General features: G+C 41.5%; 1 protein-coding gene across 2 annotated transcripts in view; it reads right to left on the reverse strand.

Moving 5' to 3' along the window:
* The window catches only part of LOC135486516 (rho GTPase-activating protein 100F-like), a 156063-nt gene that overhangs the window by 76985 nt on the left and 55758 nt on the right, over positions 1 to 23320 (reverse strand). For both annotated transcript variants that reach the window (XM_064769353.1, XM_064769352.1), the window contains exon 2: positions 15844 to 17290. In XM_064769353.1, the coding sequence (XP_064625423.1) occupies positions 15844 to 17290 (1447 nt within the window). The remainder of the gene's footprint in view (positions 1 to 15843; positions 17291 to 23320) is intronic.

Genomic DNA, 23320 nt, shown 5'->3' on the forward strand with positions numbered 1-23320 from the left:
TGAGTGCATCAATCAATCATCATGTTGTCATGGCTGCGACAACCCTTAACAAAAAATAACCAATTCCATGAAGGCTGCTGACTGTTACTTTCTATAAACCATAAAACAACAACATAAAAAAGATGATGTTAGAAACGCATGGAAAATATTTGTGATAAGTACCCTTCTAGCCCTCTTGGATAATTCCAATGCGCAGTTGCTTTGTGCATAGAATTTCCTTTCATTCAGAGAACAATAGTAATCATTCATAATGTATACATTCCATTTGGCAAGTTTGGGTCTGTTTTGTAGTTTCTAATTGAGTTATTGGTTTTCACATCATGGAGGGTGTGCAAGGAGAAAAAAAATAACTGCCTGTACTACAGGCAGGTTTGCAAGCCTAACAAAGTGTTATGAATGACAAAGTACAAGTGTGTTAATGCATTTTATCGACACTTTACTTGGAAAATTTCCTGATCTATATAAGCTACGATTGTAAAGCCAGTGTTTGCGATTGTAAAGCGCTTTGAGACAGTAGATAATACAGTGAAAAGCGCTTTATAAGAATCTAGCCCATTGTCACTCCACATTTGAGCACTTTGAGTGGGATGGAACAACCACTTGCATGATTTCACCCCTTTCTTTGAATCTTCAGAACTAGTTTTAGATCGGTGAAAGTTGAGTACCTCCAGTGACCTCTAGTAACCAGTAACATGAGTAATAAGTATACACAGCCACAGACTACAGCCAAAGTGTTGTTATCATACTGGTAAAGGGCACCAATATGTCACGCGATAAGTGATCAAATTTACTTTGCTACGAGACCAATTCGCCACATGTTGCATGTTAAAATGAATTTGAGAAAATGGAATCCCGGTGGAAAAGCACAAATTCGATTTTCTTTTAAGCGGTGTAAGCTAATAATAGACATCAAGCATAAAAGGTTAGCTTGTGGAGCTCGGTTGATTTGGTTTCAGAAGGAACCATCAGTGGATGAAGGCACAGGTTAAATCTATTTCAAATGTCAACAGAAATCATCATTGTAACTGCTTGCTTTTCTGGACATTTAAGCACTGAACTCATGGTAATTATATCAACAGGTTTCGGAAAACTGCTTTGCCAAAGTGATTATTTCTTCTTCTTCTTCTTCTGCAGTGTTCGTTTGGCAGTTGGAAGAGTTTAGTTCCACATAGAGTATTCCTCCCAAGGTGGGACAGGCATTTTTACATGAAGTCAGTGTATCTGGTTAACATGAAACTAATTTGAATTGAATAAATAAAGACTACTCCTTATTTACTCAAATATTACTCACCAACATGTGTGAACTGAAAAGTAAGACTCATCCAGCATCCTATTCCTGTGCAGCTACTTTCTCAATCCACTTCCAAAGAACCCCCCCCCCTCCCCGTCTATGACCACGTAGCCTATTGTGTCTCACATCCCCAACCCTCTGAGTCATATACTGGTATTGGCAGTACTAATTAGCTAATATTATCTCCCCTCGATACGTTATTTGGCTCATTTCTTTTGATGTCCCAGGCAACAGACGAAGCTATTGACTTTGATGATGCTATTGATTCATGTCAGGAGACATAAAGCTTTGTTCCTCGGCACCTATCATGGGGGACTTGTCCAGAAGATTAGGCCACGTGTAGGGTAATGATGAAGTGGAATTTTGATACAGTCCAAATCACAATTGACATCCCGTAAATCCTGTCATTGGCGAGTCAGTCGCGCGTAGGTCAAGCGTAAGTCACCGAATGTTGCAGGTAATTTACGCAAAACATAGAGGGATAAGTGAATTTCAACTAGTGTTGTTGTATAAAAATCAACCTCCTAATGATCCCTAAAAAAGTACACGACAGACCGCACCTTAACGTGTCTAAGTGGCCACAACCTCTTTGTCGGCTATTTGGGTCCCCTACTCTGAGCATAACACAAGCCCTTGTGTTGGACGTAAAAGAAAGTATTTACAGCCTACATGTATGACTGTCTTGTTTTTACCTCCAAATGACCGATGTATAATTGATCACCAGGGAATTTGTCTAACATTAGGCCACATGTGATGTCAATGTTGGCCATTTTGGTCCTCTCTCTATGAGACCGAAGTGTTGGATGTAAAAAGAAAATTAACGTTTTTTACGGCCTAAGATTGTTAGGGTTTTTACAGCCAAGACTTGCCCAGATAATCTACACTTTGCCCATTACTGTTGAACACTATCCTGCTATTGCCCTCTCTGCTGTTAAATTCTTCACCAAATAATCTATCCATTGCCCTCTGTGGTTGAACGCTCGACCAAATAATCTACCCATTGCCCTCTACCATTGTCTATTGTTGAACACTAGACCAAATAATTTACCCATTGCCCTCTACTGTTGAACACTCTCCCAAATCATCTACCCATTGCCTTCTACTGTTGAACACTAGACCAAATAATTTACCCATTGTCCTCTACTGTTGAACACTCTACCAAATAATCTAACCATTGCTCTTTACTGTTGAACTCTAGACCAAATAATTTACCAATTGCCTTCTAATGTTGAACACTAGACCAAATAATTTACCCATTGCCCTCTACTGTTGAACACTCTACCAAATAATCTAACCATTGCTCTTTACTGTTGAACACTAGACCAAATAATTTACCCATTGTCCTCTACTAGCTGTTGAACACTCTACCAAATAATCTACCCATTGCCCTCTACTGTTGAACACTCTACCATGCCCTCTACTGTTGAACACTCTACCAAATAATCTACCCATTGCCCTCTACCATTGTCTATTGTTGAACACTAGACCAAATAATTTACCCATTGTCCTCTACTGTTGAACACTCTACCAAATAATCTACCCATTGTCCTCTACTGTTGAACACTCTACCAAATAATCTACCCATTGTCCTCTACTGTTGAACACTCTACCAAATAATCTAACCATTGACCTCTATACTTTTGTACGCTTCACCAAATGACCTATACATCATGTGCAATGCCTTCTAATGCTCAACACTCAAACAAATAACCAACCCAATGCCCGTCAAGTTTTTTTCTTCAATTTTGAAAAATGTCAAAATTCAAATTCTAACAAAGAGTGCAGTATTTCTTATACGCCATGGTTCTATTTAGTCAGAATTTGATTGAAAATATGACATGTTTCTCGATGAAAAATTGACACATTCAACAAAGAGAGATTGATTAAATTCACAGAATGTGTCTTGCATTGAATTCAACAGGAAAGAAATTTGCATAGTACCTTGGTATGAAATCTGTTGAGTAGTAATATCAGAATAACTCCCTACGCCATGCTGACTGACAATGTCAGGTTCGTGGCTATCAAAGCTAAGCCATATGTGGAGTTAGCAAGTTAGCATTGACAGACGTGACATTGGGTACCAGGGGATGTAGCACGTTTCTATTCGTAACGTGGCTGTCGTCGTTTGTCCCTGATTAACTTGCATTCACGAGCAAGAGTTTGATATTCTAAAACACTTACAAAGTTTCATTTGATAATGGATAACCTATTTAAGAGCCTCATTTTAAACGCAGAGGTTTTGGTGATACAACCATCTATATACCTTTCCAGAAATGGGGCGCTGAGTGTCCGAAATAGTGATATCATAAGAAGAAACTAGGCCTTATGGTGGAGGGACAAAGGAGATAGTCATGGTTGACCAACACACTTGAATGCCTTTGATGACGGACAAGGGGGAAAAAGTTAGTTCCAATGCAAGCCACCAATTTCAGGAAGCATGTATAGACACCACCATTTCGGCTGGAAGTTGAAATCCTAAAGCTATTAGACAATTTTCAGAATGACGTGAATGTCAATTTTAAAGGTGGGAGTCAGTTCTTTGTTTTCCAGAGAACAGACTCCCACCCTCAAAATTGGCATTCACGTCATTTTGAAGGAGTTCTTATTGCTTTAGGATTTCAAGCTCTCAGTCAGGTGGTGCCTGTGTCAACCCTAATACATACACTGTATGTGCAGCATTGATTCATTTCAAAAGCTGATATTTTGACGTCTTTTTGATGAAGGTAAAAGACCTTTAATCCCGATTATGCCTGAATACGGCTAAATCACGAAAAGGTCAGATGAAAATGACATGTCTGCTACTGCTTCTGAAACAGAAAGTATCGCTATTTCACCAAAGCGACGTTACACTTTCATCTCGAACCTCCCACGACTAAAGGATACAACTGAAAGAAGAGTAGTAAACACCAGACAGCTCCCACGATTTCCGAGTGACATTTCTGTTCACTTAGCATGCAGTATCCATTGGTAACCCTCTTTGAGAAGATTTTTGTCATTTTTGTAACTAACGTAATAGGATTGCCCAGAAACATTCTTGTCTGAGCTACAACAACTATCATTGGCCTATATATGCACTTTCCCACGGATGATGTATTTCACAAAATGTTAGAAGAGGGAATGCGCCAGGGGCCATTTTGTGCTCACTGGTTGAACTTCGGCTGAGAGATGTGAACAGTTACAACAAAGATGGTCAATGTGCACAACTTGTGTTACTTTGCCAAGGAGTTGTATGCTAAAAATAGACGTTAATATGAGTAACCTGTGCGATAAACTAAGCATAAAAAAGATCCTTTGCGTACCGATTGACTATAATAGGAACTATAATTACTGATATTCAATTTGTATCAATGTACCATTTTATGGAGGTGTATCCGGAAGCAAAGATGATCTATAAAAATACATTTCATCAATGAGATTGCGCAGATGAAAGGGCAGGGCCTCGGGGGATGTACAAGATACATATTGGATAGTAAGGAGTATGCCTAAGTTCTGTTAAATGCCAATGCTAATATAATTCACTCGTACATTGAAACAGCCCCGGGGGAAAATGGGACATGACTAAGCCACAACGATAACCCACGCATCGGGCCTGATTCGGATTATACTGGAAATGTTTTCGTGACAGTGATAAAGCAAGGCTCAGATTAAATTTCATGGAGGGAAGCTGCAACTTTGTAGAACATGCCCCTTTTGTCACACTTGCTAATTATGACTCATTGTGCACCCTAGCAGAATTGACTGACCACTACACCATTGGGGGTAGACTGAGAATCAGATTTGCTGCCAAAATATGGTTCATACAATACAGTAGATATGTTCACGCTTTCCAATTTCGGGTTAGACAGAGCAGTTGTGAAAATCACAAAAATGTAACACCCGAGAAATCGTTCAAAATAAATTCCTACAACCATGAGAGAAGGTATCTAATTGTTGTAATAACTCACAAAACCCGAGGAGGATCTCAGGAATCTAGGAGATTTCATCACCTTGTTCTGATCTATTTCCTGATCCAATATCACTTTGCAAGAAGTTCATTAGGACATAAAGCGTCTTCTGTTAGCATTTTATTCTCGCTCTCCATTAGTCTTTGACCTGGGAGAGTATCGCGCTCTCTGAGCATCCGATGAAAAAACACGCGCAGCTCGATCTCAGTGGCCGAGGTTAAAAAGAGGTAACGGCATAAATACATTAGTTGCAGGTGTATTGACCACTGCTAATGGGATTGCCATTAACCCTGCTTCGATTGATGGTTCACTCGGAGAGGTGGTAAGCTTTAACTCGGAAAGGCATGCTACCCTCTGAGAGGTGGGTGCCGACTCCCAAGGGAGATGGGGTTGGTGTAGATTTCGAAAAATTTATTTATGATTTGCAATTCGACAGAATTTGACAACTTTCACCTTCAAAACATTTCAAGGTTTACAGGCAACAAGAAAGTGTTAACAGGTAGGGTTTGTTTCTGAAAAACCTTATTATCAGTATAATTGCTGATACTTGTCCAATATAACATCCACAATGCAGCCACAACCTTAAAAAAATTAGCAAGGGTAATAAAGAAAAGATAAAAATTCTTGGATATACTAATAGACGTGTGCTGTGCTGCTGAATTATTCAGACAACACTTTTTCTCCTGCTTAGCAAAATAATAAAATGATTGCCCTAGACCACAAGGTATTCACCATGCAATTTGTTATTCATAGAGTTTTTGGTCAAATTAGCAAGACTCTCCGCATCATAGTCTCATATGTATACTAACAGTAAAGTATAAGGTTTTTCTTATCGTCCGGCCAAGGTACTTAGTTGAACTCTGGAATGTGACCAGATCACATTTACCAAAGGATAGTGGTGCTGCACAACACTAGATTATCTATTAGGGGGAGGGGATGAGGCCTACCATGCTGAAGAAACAGAGTATAGCTCTTTCACGATGTCAACTAAAGCCGGCTGCCCAGGGCTGTGTAACATTACTACAGTGGAACCTCCCATAGCGGACACATCTCTATCAAGGACACCCTCTCAGTTGGTCCCAAACTGGTCGTTTCCACCTCTGTAATCAGGACAACTCTCAATTAAGGACAGCATTTGTCAGCCCTAAGGGTGTCATTCAGAGAGATTAGTGATCACACTATTACAGTTCAGTGACAAGAGGTCAGCAAAGTACCTTTTGCCAGACCTATCGGAAAAACACTTATACTGTTGCTATGGTAGTAGATCAGACGATGATCAGACGACGTCAGGCGACACTGGGGTGAGTCACGGCGGCTTAGTGAGGGGTAGGAAGCATGGCTCAGAGAGATATATGTGCACTCAAGCTGAAGAGAACAGCTCTAGTAGAGAGACACCGATGGAATACTGATGAGGACTTGGGCCAACACCCTTTCCCTCTCTGTCCGGTAGCTCCCAAATCTGCATCTGCTTGACACGCCTTTTCGCAGCAATTTTGACAAAGGAGGTTTAAAGAATGTACAGCAGAATATCTGTATTCAGGACATCTTCCAGATTGACAAATACTGTCCTTGATAGAGAGATGTCCTAAATACTGAGGTCATATTGAAAAGATTGACCAACTTGGGACCAATCAGTGTCCTTAATAGAGAGGGTGGCCTTCTAACAGAGGCGTCGGCTAAGGGAGGTCTCACTGTGATAAAGGATAGAAAATAGGTACTGTAGAGGCAGGTCCCAACACACAGTACTGCCTCACTTGGCAACAACACCAGCTCATTACTTGAAACTCACAGGTGCAATTTCCCCAATCAACTAATTTACTACCTTGGCATTGGGTCATTCAGCTAGTGTCCAGGGAAACTATTTCGATTAATCAGTCGGTGCAACAAAGCATATGTTGACAATGTGGTCCATTTGGTAAGCGTTAGCATTGCAAATACCCACGCTATTCAAATAGCGTAATTAATGAGTACATATACAGTCTGGTTGCTCAGCCACTCGGTCAAGTTTCAAAGCAGGATTGGTTCTTCTCACTAACGGTTGACAGTTGATGCGATGGAGACAGAGGTGTACCGGTATGTTAACAATGTGTTTTATTTGGCTAGCGTTAGCATAGTAAATACCTGCGCTATTCAAACAGTGTAGTTAACGTGTACATATGCAGTCTGGTTGCTCAGCCACTTTGCGAGGTGTCCAACCAGATTGGTTATTGGTCGTCTAGCTAAGGGTTGATTAGATGATCAGTGTTCCCTATTATGGGATTGCAGGTGACTGACTTTTCCCGTGTCTGGAAGATGTAGAAGTTCATTGAACACACTGTGCCAGTTGTGATCTTCTCTTTCAAAAGAAGACGACTGCATGGGGTCAGAAAAAGACTAAGCTATTTGCACGAGGTGATTGGTAGTCAAACACCACTGTGCTTATTTGCATGAGCAAAATACCCTTTACGCACAAGCAGGTACAGAGAAACCTCTCTTAGAGAACACCCCTAGGACTGACAAATGCTGTCCTTAATAGAGAGGTGTCCTGATTACAGAGGTCAAATTGTCTAGAAACGTCCGATCTGGGACCAAAGTCACTGTTCATAATACAGAGCGTGTCCTGCTTATAGAGGTGTCCGCTAAGGGAGAATTCACTGTACTAAGCAATCACTCCTTAACAGGAAAGAACTCAGTGCCTCAGATGGGATTTGAACTCATGACTTTGGTCATTAATTCGGCACTCAAAACCCCTCGCCACTGCGCTCCCCCATGAGCAAGAACCTACTAATCTTGTTGAGCAGACCACTCTACACAGCACTGAATCGATTGCTTGGCTGTGGTAAGCCAAGTCAACTGCGTGCGATTGACAAGCTGTCTGCCATTTAGATCTCATGAATAACGTCTGGCCTGCCATTTTTGTATTGGCAGAATCGAATTGACTGGAGGATGTCACTGCGTCCCTTTCTGTCCATCAGCGAATTGGTTCCACAGCATGGCACATAGGCAACTAAATCGAAGTCAATACTAGTCAAGTTGAGGAAAGCCATCTGCTACCAATCACTCAGAGCTCATGAATATGCCTATGACTTAAATCATACATGTAGGTAGAATCGGATCGACAAGAGACTTTTAAGTGCTTCCTTTTTTTCCATCAGAAAATTCATGGGAGACTTTTAAATCAAAGTGCATGCTAGTCGGGTCAAGGTAAGCCATCAATTGGTTGTCATTCCGATAAGAGCCCATGAATAGCGTCTAGCCTACTGCTGTAATGACATGATCGGATCGATAGGAGGTTGTCAGTGTCCCTTACTTCGTCCATCAGCAAATTGGTACTAAAGTATGGCACACAGGCAACTCAGATTGACTGATGGATGTCACTGTGAGTGCCATTGGTTAAGCATGGCACACAGACAACTAAATAAGCAAAGTCAATGTGGGCCAAGTCGAGGCAAGCTGTCTGCAAGCTGTCATTCAGCACTCATGAATAACGTCTTGACTGCCATTGGTCAAAGCTGACCAATTATATGGCAGCAATGTTCCATTTTATTCGTGGAAGTCGGGTTTTCCAAAAAGTTTCGTTCACCTTGAAACTACAGTCAAAGAACAGCTACTGTGGGCTATATAATAAGCCATTATTTCAAAAATATGCAAATTCTTGATTAATGTTCGTCTGACACTTTTGCTATTCTCTAATTGACATATCAGGCTCGTTACTTAAATTAATGTCGCCATCACCATAGCGATTTCACACAACATCCTTGCCGGCAATTTCATGATTAAAACGTCAACTTTCCAATAAACAAAATGAGGTTCAAAAAGTGTTCGTTTTCAAATCATGTAAAGTGCTAGCAGACAACTGGTATTGGTAGTTCAGTATTTTAAAACACATTAACACAAGTTGGGGACAGGTGGCGCCCTCTTTCACATTGTTTAACTGTTAAATTTGGCTCCTAAACTGTGTGAAAATCATGCAATTTAAAGGCTTTATGTCTGACACATCAAAATTGTCATTAAACTGGCGACAGTCTTTTGAAACAAAGGTGACACAGCTACAATTAGTCATACAGGTATTTCACCTTTGGTCGATCTGGGTTTCGTGTCGCCTGACTCAATTGTTGCATTCTTGGAATACCATGAATGTACGATCCATACTAAGGTACGTATATAGGAAGCCATTTTAACTAAGGCAAAACGTGAATGAGGAATTCGATTTCAAATGCACTTGAACTCCACATGTTTAAAATCGTTGAGCATTATTCAATGTGGAGAACACATTTTCACAGCGAACATGGTATGATAGTTTTTTTTGTCCCACATCACAGACATCTGCAATTTAAACCAGTCTGAAACCGCCAGAATAAGTCTGGTGAACATTTATTTTTTATTGGCAACACTGGAAGACATTTCATAGTCTGACAAAATAAAAATTGTGAGAATAGTGAGGGTTTTAGAAACTTTCCTGAATCCACAAAACAACTAGGCCCAAAAAGTTTCAAGTCTTAACAGTATTTGTTGCAGCTTACAGCGATTTTTTTGTTGCCAGCACCTGTAAAAACCTTTGCAGACAAGAAATTTTCGTATCATGCGATTATTATCACAGGTTGCAGCTACCATAACCTTTTGTTTGTGGCGTGAGTACCGCCATCGTGGATCACTATGTCATTACAGCCAAGAGAATCAATCGACCCCATCCCAGCCGAGCATAACAGAAAATAACTCAATCACGCCCAGACGTTCATTTAATGAAATGGCCAGGGCCATTGTGCTCACCTCATGTGGAGGAAAGATGGATAAAGAGCATGGTATTGTGTCATGTAGTGTTAGGTTTGATGTAGGTCCAAGCAATTACAATTTCCCCAAAAATGGCCAATTTACAGTACATTCGACCTCTGTGACCTTGAAAAGTAGGTCAAATCAAAGAAGACCCGGGTGACACATTGAATGGTTGTTAGAATTAGATGTACCTATGATATAAAATTGGTGCAAATCGGGCAAGTCATTACTAGGAATAATGGCATTTTGAAGAATTTAGGATTTGGTCCCCTCCCTGGAGGCCAAACGGCAAATCAGATCGCACCAAACTTTGGTACCTGAGATCACCTGACCAAGGGGTACATGTGTACTTAATTTGTGATCAATAGTCATTGCAGTTAAGAAACGTGCCATAGTTACGACCTGACGGCGAATTTATGCCATTTGACCTCTGTGACCTTGACAAGAAGGTCAAATTAAAAACCTGTGTGACATATACTGTATGGTGGTTAGATGTACCCATGATATCAAATTGGTGGCAATCGGGCAAGAAGTTAAGGAATAATCACATTTTTAAGGTTTTTGGATTTTGCCCCCTGGTGGTCAAGTGGTGAATCATATTGGACCAAACTTCGGTCCCTGAGATCACCTGACTAAGGGGTAAATGTGTACCAAATTTGGTATCAATAGTCATTGCAGTTTAGAAACGTGCCATCGTTACATCCTAATGGCCAATTTACACCATTTGACCTCTGTGACCTTGAAAAGGAGGTCAAATCAAAAACCCGGAGGATATATGATGCACCTTTGCTAGAAGTACCTACCATATTTTGTTCAAAATTTCCCGACTACTATTAAGGGAGATATTGCATATTTTCACTTTTAACGTTTGGCCCCCTGGTGGCCAAACCATGAAACGAATCGCACCAAAACTTGGTCTCCAAGGTGTCATTACATAAGGGTACATGTGTACCAATGTTTCATCTCAATAGCTCTAACAGTTACGAAACGTGCCCTGCTAACGGACGACGGACGACGACGGACGACGACGACGACGACGACAACGACGACGACGACGACGACGACGACGACGACGACGACGACGACGATGACGACGGACGACGGACGCTACGGTATGGGATAAGCTCACCTCTGCTAAGAGGTGAGCTAAAAACTGGTGAGAGGCAAATTCAATTTCATTTCCCCAGACATCAGCCCAAGGTTGATTCCCTTACAATCTACGTCTCTTGGAATTGTCGATGATTATATGAGTTTGCCATATGTGCTATCATCAGCCATGAATTCTTCTCAGGCCCAGTTTACATAATATTCACATTGTCATTTGTAATGTATCACTGGTGACAAACAATCATTGTCACTTGTCACAAGCATGTCATAACTGATCTACATCTAGGCTTGAAAACATGACATGACATGAGGGTGAAAAGTTACATTGTGAATCATATGTAACCCGCTCTTGAAAATGGCTTAAACTCTATGCAACTCAATGTGAACTCTATGCAACTCAATGTGAACTCTATGTAACTCAATGTGAACTCTGTAACTCAATGTGAACTATATGCACCTCAATATGAACTCTATTTAACTCAATGTGAACTCTATCCAACTCAATGTGAACTCTATGTAACTCAATGTGAACTCTATCCAACTCAATGTGAATTCTATGCACCTCAATATGAATTCTATGTAACTCGTTCTGAACTCTATCCAACTCAATGTGAACTCTATGTAACTCAATGTGAACTCTAGGCAATGTGAACTCTATGTAACTCAAGGGGGTCAAGACACATGAAATCTATGTAAATTCAGGACAAGAAGAGTCCTGCACAACTCAGAACGCAGTGGGCTTTTATATTTTGTTAAACTCAGTCGATGAGTCAAGCTTTTCTGAGTTTTTTATAACGCCTCATGTGCAATGAACAGTCATATCACCACTTGCCCGTAGATCAACGACTAGGTTCTATTTTAGGCATGCATATGATCGATCAATATGTTCCGTATGGGAAGCAAGAGAGTGACATTCATATTGGCAATAAGCGATGCATTCGAGTTACGAGAGGAAAGGCTCGACAGCATGGCAGACGTTAGGAAAGCATCATGCCTATTCTAAGAGACAACACGTCTATTCTAAAACGCCTATTCCAAATGACATTTTGAAAGCCTATTCTAAATTGTCTACTGGTATTCTAAAAGACATGATGCAGTAATAAATGAAGGCAAAAAGACAAACAAGGTCAGACATTACCGCAGCCCATTTAGTTCACACTTGTCACGATCTTCGCTCACATATAAAAACCATCCAGCAAATCTAACACACTAATAATATTTTGAAAACCCATTGCACATGGCATGCCTTACTTTAAAATATTGATATCGCGACAATAAGTTATTTAAAGCAACCACATGGTTTCTGATTGGACTCTCGTCGCTGGCCGAAGGCTACAGGGGCAGCCGCAAACAGATCAATAAATACACGACAATATATGAAATGTTTGAAATCTTCCTTATGGCTCAATAGATGTAATAAACATTGTAGACATAGAAGGATTTATATTTCATGATGGCTATTTATTGTATTGGGACCTTATCACTACTGTTGTGTTCATGAGTAAGCTTGCTTTCTACGTCAAACATTCATGCGATTTAGTCTCTCAGGAAAACGTATTCATTCGGGGCTAAAGTCCCTGACTCTCACATCCATTGGAGGGACAGTAAGCTGTGGTTCATTAGGCCTGGTGTCTGTGCCAGAAAGAGCCTGCATGAGTGGACAGTATGGAACTCACACTTCTGTATGCACAGCTGGGCAACAAGCTAATAACTACGATGTTAACTCACTGATAACCTAACCTAACCAAAGCCTCTTGAGTCAAGATGCTGAGGGCTGGAGAAGTCACCTGTATACAGTGTCACATGTTTATTCTATTGATCCTGTATCAGCGAATTCCCTTAAATCAATTTATTCATGGCAGCTCCACATCTTGTTACCTGTTGCCATTGGTTACCAGGCATCCTCATTACCATGGCAATGGAATGCCGGTTTCTCCTCCCAAGTCACTGTAAGGTATAAACCTAATTATAAGCTTGGTCTAGTCATACCGGGCATACTTGATGGCAAGAGGAGTTGTTGGACGAAGTGATACGCAAGTGGGGAGAATGACCATATAATGTATGCAGACGTGGCAGGCTGGTCACGATTGACCCTTTCTCCTCACTTGTTTCCAATAAGGTATTACCTAATTGCATCCAATTGGTCCAATCATATGCGGCATACTTGATGGAGAGAGGAGTAGTTGGACAAAGATATACGCAAGTGGGGTAATTGCCCAAGTTTTGCAGACGTCACACGCTGGTCACCATCAACCCTTTTCGCATGTCTCCAGTAAGGGGTAAACCAAATTGTAACCTGTTGGTCTAATCATATGGCGTATTTGACAGCACAGAGAAAGGAGTTGTTGGACCAAGTGACTACGCACGAAGTAGGGAGGATGACCACTACTGGAAGCAGACGTCACAAAATGGTCACTATTTAACCATACTCGTCTCCTATCTTCAATTAGGTATAAACCTCATTATCACCAGTCCTGTTGGTGAGATCATACACGGTATACTTGACAGTGCAGTGAATGGCGTGGCAGGACCAAGTGATACACAAGTGACAAGAGCGACCATGTACATTGGCACGGCAAATGAATCTCTATTTTTTTTATATGGTCACTGCCAGTTCAAGTGCAACCACTAAGAGCCAAGTAAGGTTAATTCACCCAACGGTGTTTTCCCTGGTATCAGATTTGAACATGTCATAGTGTGTTTTACCATGCTTTCTGCGTGGATGCTATTTGGTTTGATACTTTTATATAAGTCACATTTTCACAGTTTAATGGAGTAAATGCTTTGAAGGGTTTTTTGAGTCACCTGGGTGCATTGTTAGTGTACGACGGTTAAAACTACTTGACCATTTTTGCTAAACCTCTCATGTGGTGCTTTTTTAAACGTGTCAGCCAAACGCGTTGAAATATGCATGCAGTCGCATCCTCAACCTCTCCAATCAATTCAGGCAAGTTCGGTAAATATGCATTCTCGGCACAACAACTAATATCATCCCATATACTCGTTTATTAGTTGTGAAGTGCGAGTTTTCCCGCATTGAGAGTGGTGCTCAAAAAGCTTGAAATCGTGTAGAGGGAAACCTCCCTTTTGAGTCAACTCTTTTCAGCATATTACTCTTTTATACCAGCTGGAATAAAAGGCTATCATCCTGATCAAAACAAAAGGGTGTCATTTTTCTCTCCCTTCTGAGGCCACATTTTTCAGCTCATTCAATACCTTATACATCGCAATCGGCATTAACCTTGCCCGAGGCCCTTCCAATCATATGATCCAAATATACTTAAGTTGTTTTTCATCATTGACTATAAGTCGATGTCATGATCCACTCAGGAAAGAAGGTGCAGCTCAGTAACTGGGCATGCCCAGTAATATGATATATGTCAGGGTCGCAAGTATTGATTGAAATAAACAATGATGTTGAAGCCAACAGTCAAAAGGGGTTCATGGTGAAACCCAGAATGAAACGAAACGAAACACCGAAATGAAATAACTGAAATGAAAACTGACCATCTTTCCAAATTATGAATCAAACTTCCTCAATATAAACATGTAACCATTTGAATGTTGTAGCTGACAATAATGCTGTGGGCTCGATGAGAAGGGTGCATTTCATTTGTTATAGCTCATTTCATTTCGTTTCGATGATTTCATAGGGTTTTATCAGATATTCCAAAGACAGTTCAAAAAATGGCCTTTAACAAGGAAGTGTGTTTTTTCGATTCACTCATCACTACTGATAATGAGATATGTCCTTGGGCATGTTAGGTGTAAGACTTAGGTTCAAAGTGACACGACTGGAGCTTTGCTCAATGATGTTTTTTTTCAAACCTTCAACCTACACAGTGGGTTTCGAGGAGTAGTTGATGGGTTGCTTAGCAACAGAGGCAGTCATCCTATAAGTGCTTTTTACGCTGAATTGTTTGAACAATAGACCTCAGGTCTAAACATACATCGAAATTGAATGCATATATGAAGTTCAATATGACTGACTCGAGCAGGCAAGATGAATTTTGCATCACGAGTAATATGAATCATATTGACACTACATGTAGTTGTGCTTGGCAATCTGATCGACCAATATATTGAATAAGCCACAATTCGTGATGCATGTAAAATATGTGTGGAAAGCATAGCCTGCACATAACTACTGAGCTATTGTTCTCGTTTGAAATATCTGCATAAGGCATTGTGTAAATTTCTGTTTTCCCTGATCCACCAGTTGATATATAAATAGTGAATACCCTTTAGACTAGGCATAGTAATTTCCTAAGTTGCCGAGTTGAGTTTCTGTAACACAAATTGATAAATGCAATGAAATATGGTTAGAGTGCACGGTACTAGGTGAAACAAAAAATACTACCTACTTTTGATCTTCTCAACTACAGTGGAACCTCCCTTAGCAGACACCTCTCTCTTAAGGAAAACCTCTCAATTAAGGACACTAGGTTTGTTCCCAAATTGGTGGTTTCCATTCAATTTGACCACTCTAATCAGGACAACTCTCTATTAAGGATGTCCAGCACTTATCAGTCCCGAGGGTGTCCATAATAGAGAGGTTCTACTGTATTTACCAAATTCTGCCACATGTACTTTTGGGAGATCAATTCTTTTTGTTTTCACTATTTCCATCGATCTTGTTTCCTTATAAATATCATAAATTATTGCGATATTACCAGAATAAATTCGATATTACCAGGTAATACTTTTTATGGTCGTCTTCTATGTTGCTAAAAATAAAATATGACTTACCATGCTTCATCCGCGGACTATGCCCATCATCATCGACATCACATGACAACGTGTCAAACTTCTTCAACCAATGGCGTATCTCGTCGCTACTCTCACCTCCGTCCATTCGCGGAAGCGAATTACTACGATTATCCTCGCCCACGCATCCCGCACTTACACTAGATATGTAACCCGTCTCCGAATCTGAATACGCTGCGATAGACGAGTTCTGAGGTATTTTATGATAGACGAGTTCCGAGTCAGAGTTGTATGCATCCGGTGAGAGAAGTTTATTTTGCCTAGGGTGTCTGAGACGAACCCCGTCTGGTCCAATACTGTAGGGGTCTTCATCATCCGTAACGACCAACTGCTGATGTGGGTCTCCGTAGTGCAGAGGGGCGTAAACTGTGTATGCCCTACTTTGCGGTTTGCGTTCATAAAACGACTGTGTGACTTCGGAATCAGATGAGTAATCTCGACGTAGGTTTAATTCGACATAATCCTTAGCGTATCGTGACTGTGAGCGCTTTGGTCTTGGGCTATATTCTGCGTACTGTCCACTAGATGTCATCGACCTACCCCGATCTCCAGGGGAGGAGTGACCCCCATCCCGTATTTTCCCCTGCTCAAAACTGACATCTACGGACATTTCCCCCATCTGTTCAGCACGTTTCAGATATCCCGGAACTAATTTTGATTTGTACAACGGAGGCTCACCGCGGGAGGAACCGTGTCCCGAATATGGGTCATGGCTGGGACTAGAGCCATAGCGCCCACTGAACTCATCAGGACAGCGCTCCGTCATTTCGATCGCAGTCGCAGAAGACGACCGACATTTTTTGACGACAACAACTGGAGGTTCTTCTTGGTCTAGAGTGGACAGACTCGGACACGAAGCATTTTTAGACGTAGACCGACTAGTCCGTATTTTTAAAACGAGGCGTTTAGGAATAGACATAAGAATGACAACGTCGTCAAGACTGACGTTGCCCACATCAACAGCGTTAACAGAAAGAATTTCATCACCTACCCGCAGCAATCCGTTATTCTCCACAACACTACCAAGCGCAATCCGTGAAATGAACACGCCCTCTTGTCTATCCATGCCATTACCCTCCCTGATATAAAAACCAAGGGTCTGGCCAGGACGTTTCAATATCTCCACAGTCTGAACAATCGAATCGTCATCCTGCACCTCCATATTTTTTATTCCCATCTCCAGGGTATCCCGGCGCCCCTTCGATTTACTGCAGTTTCCCTCAGAATTATTATTATACCTGCTACCGGCCCTATTCGCCAGGGTTTGTGTCTCGCTATCCACTTTGTGTGGTGGCTGTGAGACGACTTTGCTCCTCAAATCGTGGTCACTTCTGCTGGACTTGCCAGGTACATCCCTTGGCCGCTCAGTACTTGGTTCCTTCAGACTACCGGCCCGGCCCCGACCTTGAGACATCTGATCAAGTTCCTCCTAAAACGCAATAAAAAATCTCACGTCAGAACCACAGAAAGAACATGAATTAAAACACGCACTCCTCCCTTTCGGTGCACGTTCGAGCACATGTTCCTGGGTCAGAGGTCACTTACCTGGATTTATGGACCTCCTTTGCTGAAGATGAGTGTCGACTACATTCTGTCCATGTCGCCAAAAGACGCATTTTGCAGACGACAATGATATGTATAGGAGAAATCAGACCACCTGAACGAAGCAGCGTTGCCTGGAATTTCACCACAGCAACCACTACGGTACTACAGCGCTATGTATCGGCTAAAATTATCAATAATGAAAAACGGTCAGCGCCTCATGGTGACAACTCATTGAACCAAATTTATAAACGGAGGGACCACACCTCCAAAGCACGTGGTTTAAAGTGCCACACCCCCAAAACACGTGCTTTTAGGGCGCGGCTCTTCAACTTATTAACACTTGGAAAGCTTCTTCCCATGTGGAATAGGCAGCGCCAGTATTTCCTGAGCTTGGTGAAAACAACTCGGGCCAATCTTGAAAATGATTAATTTCAGTGCAAGGGCTTTTTCCGGTCAAATCATCAAAGATGTACATTTTCCAACTTCCCTTACGACCCCCTCAGGCTACGCAGAAAATCCGGGGATAAAAGGAACGCTCGGATCCGGATTTAGATGTCCTAGGACTTGAATAGGATCGTCCAGCATGGGAACAAGGGGGCTTCTACTGTGAGCTTTCAATCTCTCTCCCCCTTTTTCCAGGGGGGGGGGGGGGGGGGGGGTGGGTACTACACTACACCGCTGACAATAACATTAGGTCCACTATAGGATGTCACAATTTTCCTAATTAGTGGGTTCACGAGCTTTATAATGGATGGACGAGGCGACGTTTTTAGTAAGATGGCAAAATTGGGAGCGGGAAGGGGGGAAACAACAGGAATATTGATTACTGCGGTTTTAATTTTAAGATCCCGGTCGGATTTCATCTGCAACAAATTTGAACCGAATACTCAAAGCCGGCGATGTATTTTTTATTGATTGAGGTACATGTACAATGGTCAATAGGTTTTTTTTTCAGTTGAGAATGGCTTGAGACGCTTGAATGACCAGTATATAATAATGATAATAATTCATTCATAAAACCACCTACCAGGATTTAAAACATAGAAATAAAAAATAATATAATATTAAAAATGTAAGAGCAATAATTTTAAAATCCTGTGATTGTGCTGATTTAGATTTAATATCAGAGATTTGTCTGAATCCACAATCGCATTTTCTTCAAGCCTTTACATGCATACATGCATATACAATGCCGTATGCCATTAATTAAAGGACGTTGATCGTATTATTATTTTGGTTCGAGGTAATTGGTATTTCAGTTTAACCCGCAGAATCCAGATGGCACTCCAAGCGATTTTAGGGCTCATCCAATCCATGAACTGCACTCCATAAACTATTATCATCAAGTTTCATATCCCAGTACGGCACTTAGAGCTATTTCCAATTAGCAGAAAGCTGTGAAAAGGCGCGTTTTTGTCCAAATTATCGATTGCCAGCAGGGTGTATGCCGCTGTCTTTGCCAGCAGGGTGACAGATATGTCAAAGCAGAACAGAAAGCTTGTCATTGGTTATCATGTCGGAGGCAGACGATCGGATCATAGATCGTATGCAGTGTTTCATGGTTATCACAACATCGCTTAGATGCGATTAACTCTTGAAGGCTTAAGGCTTCCAATACATACTCAGCTGAACATCCAGCGGTATTGCCTCCGTAGCCTCCGTCCATGCGGGCCGATACTAGCGACTGGCTCGAATCGGAGGGTCGTGAGGTCGACTCCCAAAAGGATCACTCTGTTTCGTCGCTGTGTCCTTGAACAAGGCACTTATTGCATCGTCCTACGAATTCCACTGCTTCGTCTCACGAATTAGACGAAACCGATGGTCCTTGATTGTAGGGCAAGCGAACCCACCAGATGAGAAACATTGAATACCCACCCTCATTCATGCCTGTAAGGCGAGGATTTTGTACTTCTGAGTAAGCCTTTCCTGAAGGCTTAGCCATCCTGAACTTCAGGCTAACACTCCGCACTAACGACCGAACGTGTGCGAGGCGAGGAGGATACGACTGACTCTGGTTTTGCGAGGATGCGGATGGCTAGTGGGCAATTCCCAATCTTTTGCATCGTATAGTGGCGGACAATTAAATCACAGCTACATATATTCTGAGTGGCGTTGGTCTATTGTTGTGACATGAAGTGATAATGCGCCGTTCTGTAGCACGGCCTCCGATCCCGGGGGCCCATATAAAGATGTTATCGGCTTCACACACTAGTTGCATTCAGAAGGACCCGACAATATTGGAATAGCCACATGACGTGATGTCTCGTCGAGATAGCCATACTGTACCACCAGTAATGCTGAACCTAGTCTAAGTAGACTTCATCCTGACCTTGGGAAGGGATAACATTTGCAGAAAATCCTTCCTCGGGCTGTGGAATACCCTCGGAAAATGTGGCGCACCAAAGCCCGGGACCAGACCAATCTGACACAACATCTAAAGACTCCAATCCTTTCAAACGAACAAGATCATGCCACTAATCATCTATCCTCCAACAAATTAGGACGTCCTTTCCCATTAGATACAAATTAATTGAAAAGGGTAACTATGGTAACGGGGCACCTGTATCAAAAACGCCCATTATGGTTGCTCCCACAAAAGGATGAGAAGTGGATTTATGGAAAGGTTAACAAGGAGCGACGTCGTTGAAAGGTGATCACTATCTCATTTTATTGACGCTCTGCTCTTGGCGGGAACAATAGGTGTAACACGCAGATCGAGTTCTTTATGGGGACCACTTCTTTGACTTTTACTGTGGTGCAATTCATAGCCCTATGCAGTGTAGAAAACAAGTTACATTACATTAGGGGGACTATAGGCAGGAGGATAGGGGCTAATTCGGCCATCTTCAAGTGACTAGTATACACGGTAACAATGAGTAAGGGCCGTTGGTCATGTCAGGCTCGGCACTAAATATATCCCTTGTACAAGCGTGACTAGTTTCGACCTACTGTGAGATGTTAGAGACCCCTATTGGCGGTTTTGTGTAACTTTATCTTGTCTGCCTAGCTGCTGCCTATATTGTCCCTTGAAAGGTCTACGCCGTTCTTTCAAAATTCGAAATCAGAAACTGATTTTGAGATTTTTCATTAGTGTAAATTCACATTTAGTATAGCGGATAACCAGTTAGTTTTTCTCTCTAATAGAAACTACACGGACTCTGAGACGGACACGGACTCGCGATTCTTGTTTCCCCAAATCGATTTTATGGGAAATCAGCGAAAATAAAACGCCTACGAAGAAAATATGACGTGTTTCTTCACTACGGCATTGTGTTAGCTGTTGAGATGAAAGCCAAGATGAGACGACATTAAAATCATTAAGTAAGAGCGACACCAATACGCCTCGCAGGCCTAAAAGAAAGCAACTCTGACATTAAGCAGACATCACATGTTAAGTGGGAATTGTGTATCTCGAATCTAGATTCTCCCACGCTGATTTACCTGGGTATTTCTAGAGAAAAAGATATATTACCTCGTCTGATTCTTCTTGACGAAAATGTCATGTTCGCGTAGGACTATTATTCGTACGTTTTGTTAAAAAGATGTACAAATGTATCGATTCTGTATGAAACGATTTCTCCACAAAGCGTTTAATAATTCACGCCGCGTATCATATACGTAATCAAGAGATAATACTCGCACGGAAATACGTTGTTTTTTTACTTCCAATAGTGCCGTATACGAACCGATTTTCCTCGAACGTCTATCTATCCAAGCTCCACCCTCGGAATGTTTAGTGAGACAACAATACCTCCAGTTCGATAACAATTCCATAAGCAATTTCAAAGCCCACTAATGGAGCGAGAAAGCGAAAGAGGAGCTATTTTAAGGTGGCCTTGAATTTTTTCCAGGGATTATCCGAACAAAAATAGTCGATGATGGATGATGATGGATGTGGGGCAGTCGATCGATATTGTACTTGAGTCGGTGAACTTTGGATCTTTGAATTCAAGGAAAGCCGGGGATATTTGGCTTGCCCGCCAGTCGCCGCTCAAAGCAGCAACTGAACTGGCTAATTTCTTGATTAGAATTCGGGGATTTTACAATCTCTTCTCGCAAAGACCCAGTGGCAATGGGGAAGGTGTAGCGTGTGTGACAGACATGTACTTGGTGTTTCCAATTACCGTAATCAAAATGGCTTTCTAAAGCACATTTCTGAGCGTAAAACCTACATGATGGTTCCATGGTAATGGCAACTTTTACAACCAAGCTTTTATTCTGTACCGGAGGCCACCTAGGTACTTTTGCAGAATTGCGACACCTTGGCAAACAATTCGGATTCAGATTCAGATTCAGATGAATGACCGGTATTCCATCAAATTCATCGATCATACATATCACTATAATTGTGATCAGGTTCTACGCCCAGTATACAGGAGTTGTTTGGCCAAACCGTGGACCCAAACAACCTCGACAAAAAAGCCTCGTCCGCAAACTATGTTTTGCAACTATATGAGATGTGTTTCCTGATCTCAAAATAATTTAAATTTTTCAGTTAATGCCATCACAATCTTTTGTCTTCAGACTTAACATCTCTGTTAAAGTAACATGGTTTTAGACAACCCCAGCCTAGATGAACCAGGGATGTTTTGTGTTCTGTATATCCGTCACATAATCCCCCCCCCCCAACACACCCACACTCGCTACCCTGTAGTCCCTTTTATGTTTGCCAACAACGCCTGTCGTCCCTGATCACAGAACACCCGGCGTCCTTCATTTGCATTCTATATGTTCGACAATAACAGGTTTCTTATCGTGTTTTTGTAACCTTCAAGATCAAAGCCTGTCAGGACAAGATTGAAAAAAGATGCTTAGAGTTCCTGTAGAGAAGATGATGGAATATGTAAGTCGATGAGGGCTTTGCTTGATATATGCTGTTGCCTCCATGCAACATCCATATAAGGGTAAAAAAGATATTGCTAGTTCTTGAAATATAAGGTAATGTTGACCATGGTACAGCCCGGGTACAATTATTAAGCCTCTGAGTTCACTGCCAGCTATACATAGATGTATGTTGACGAGGGGGTTGCATGTCGTCGAGTGAATTACTTTTCTAGATACGTGTTTATGCCTCCATGGAACATCATTGATAACGACAGGTAAATGTAATGGCTAGGGCCATATTGTGCTCACCTCCCCCACAGACATGTTTATAGTGTTTTCGAATTTGGCCACCTGGTGGCCAAACCAGGACTCGAACCGGGCGGAAATTTAGGCTGCATAAGTACCAAGTGTCAAGTCAATACCTTGCAAATCTGTAGGATACTATCCTTTAAAATGACTTTTTGATGTTTTTTTATCATTAGAACCATTAATCAGAAACGTTTCACCATCTATCAAAACGCTGATTACCAGTATATGTACATCATTTAAAAAAGCGTTGACGTAGACGTGCGATCATATTTGTTCAGGGCACTTGGATTTTAGATCGTTAAAAATATTAAATGAAAGTATTGAAAATCGTGTATATCAGTAGCAACATGAAATGAGTGCCTATCACGCGATGCTCCCTTTCGAGTTCTCGAGAATCTTATAAAGAAAAGAGATGGCGTCAAAAAGTACTTGAAAAGACTAAACGTCTGCTGCAGAAGATTGTTCATGTACATATATTGAGTGGCCAACACTTATGAGGAAAATGTCGTCAGCAAAGTTTTACTGCATGTTTTATATAAACGTAAACAACGTAGATGACGTAGAGAGACTCATCAATAAACCTGTCCAATAAATAACCCAGTTCATGTATATAATTATAACTGCTGGTCTGCTAAGCAATAATCCAGTAGATAAAACGGCTGGTCTGCATGAAGAGCAATAACCAAGTAGGTATTTAAACGACTGGTCTGCCAAGCAATAACCCAATAGGTTAAAAACTGCTGGTCTGCCAAGCATTAACCCAATGGTAAAACGGCAGCTG

The sequence above is a fragment of the Lineus longissimus genome, chromosome 4 (genome assembly GCF_910592395.1).
Source record: "Lineus longissimus chromosome 4, tnLinLong1.2, whole genome shotgun sequence".
Classification (NCBI taxonomy): Eukaryota; Metazoa; Nemertea; class Pilidiophora; order Heteronemertea; family Lineidae; genus Lineus; species Lineus longissimus.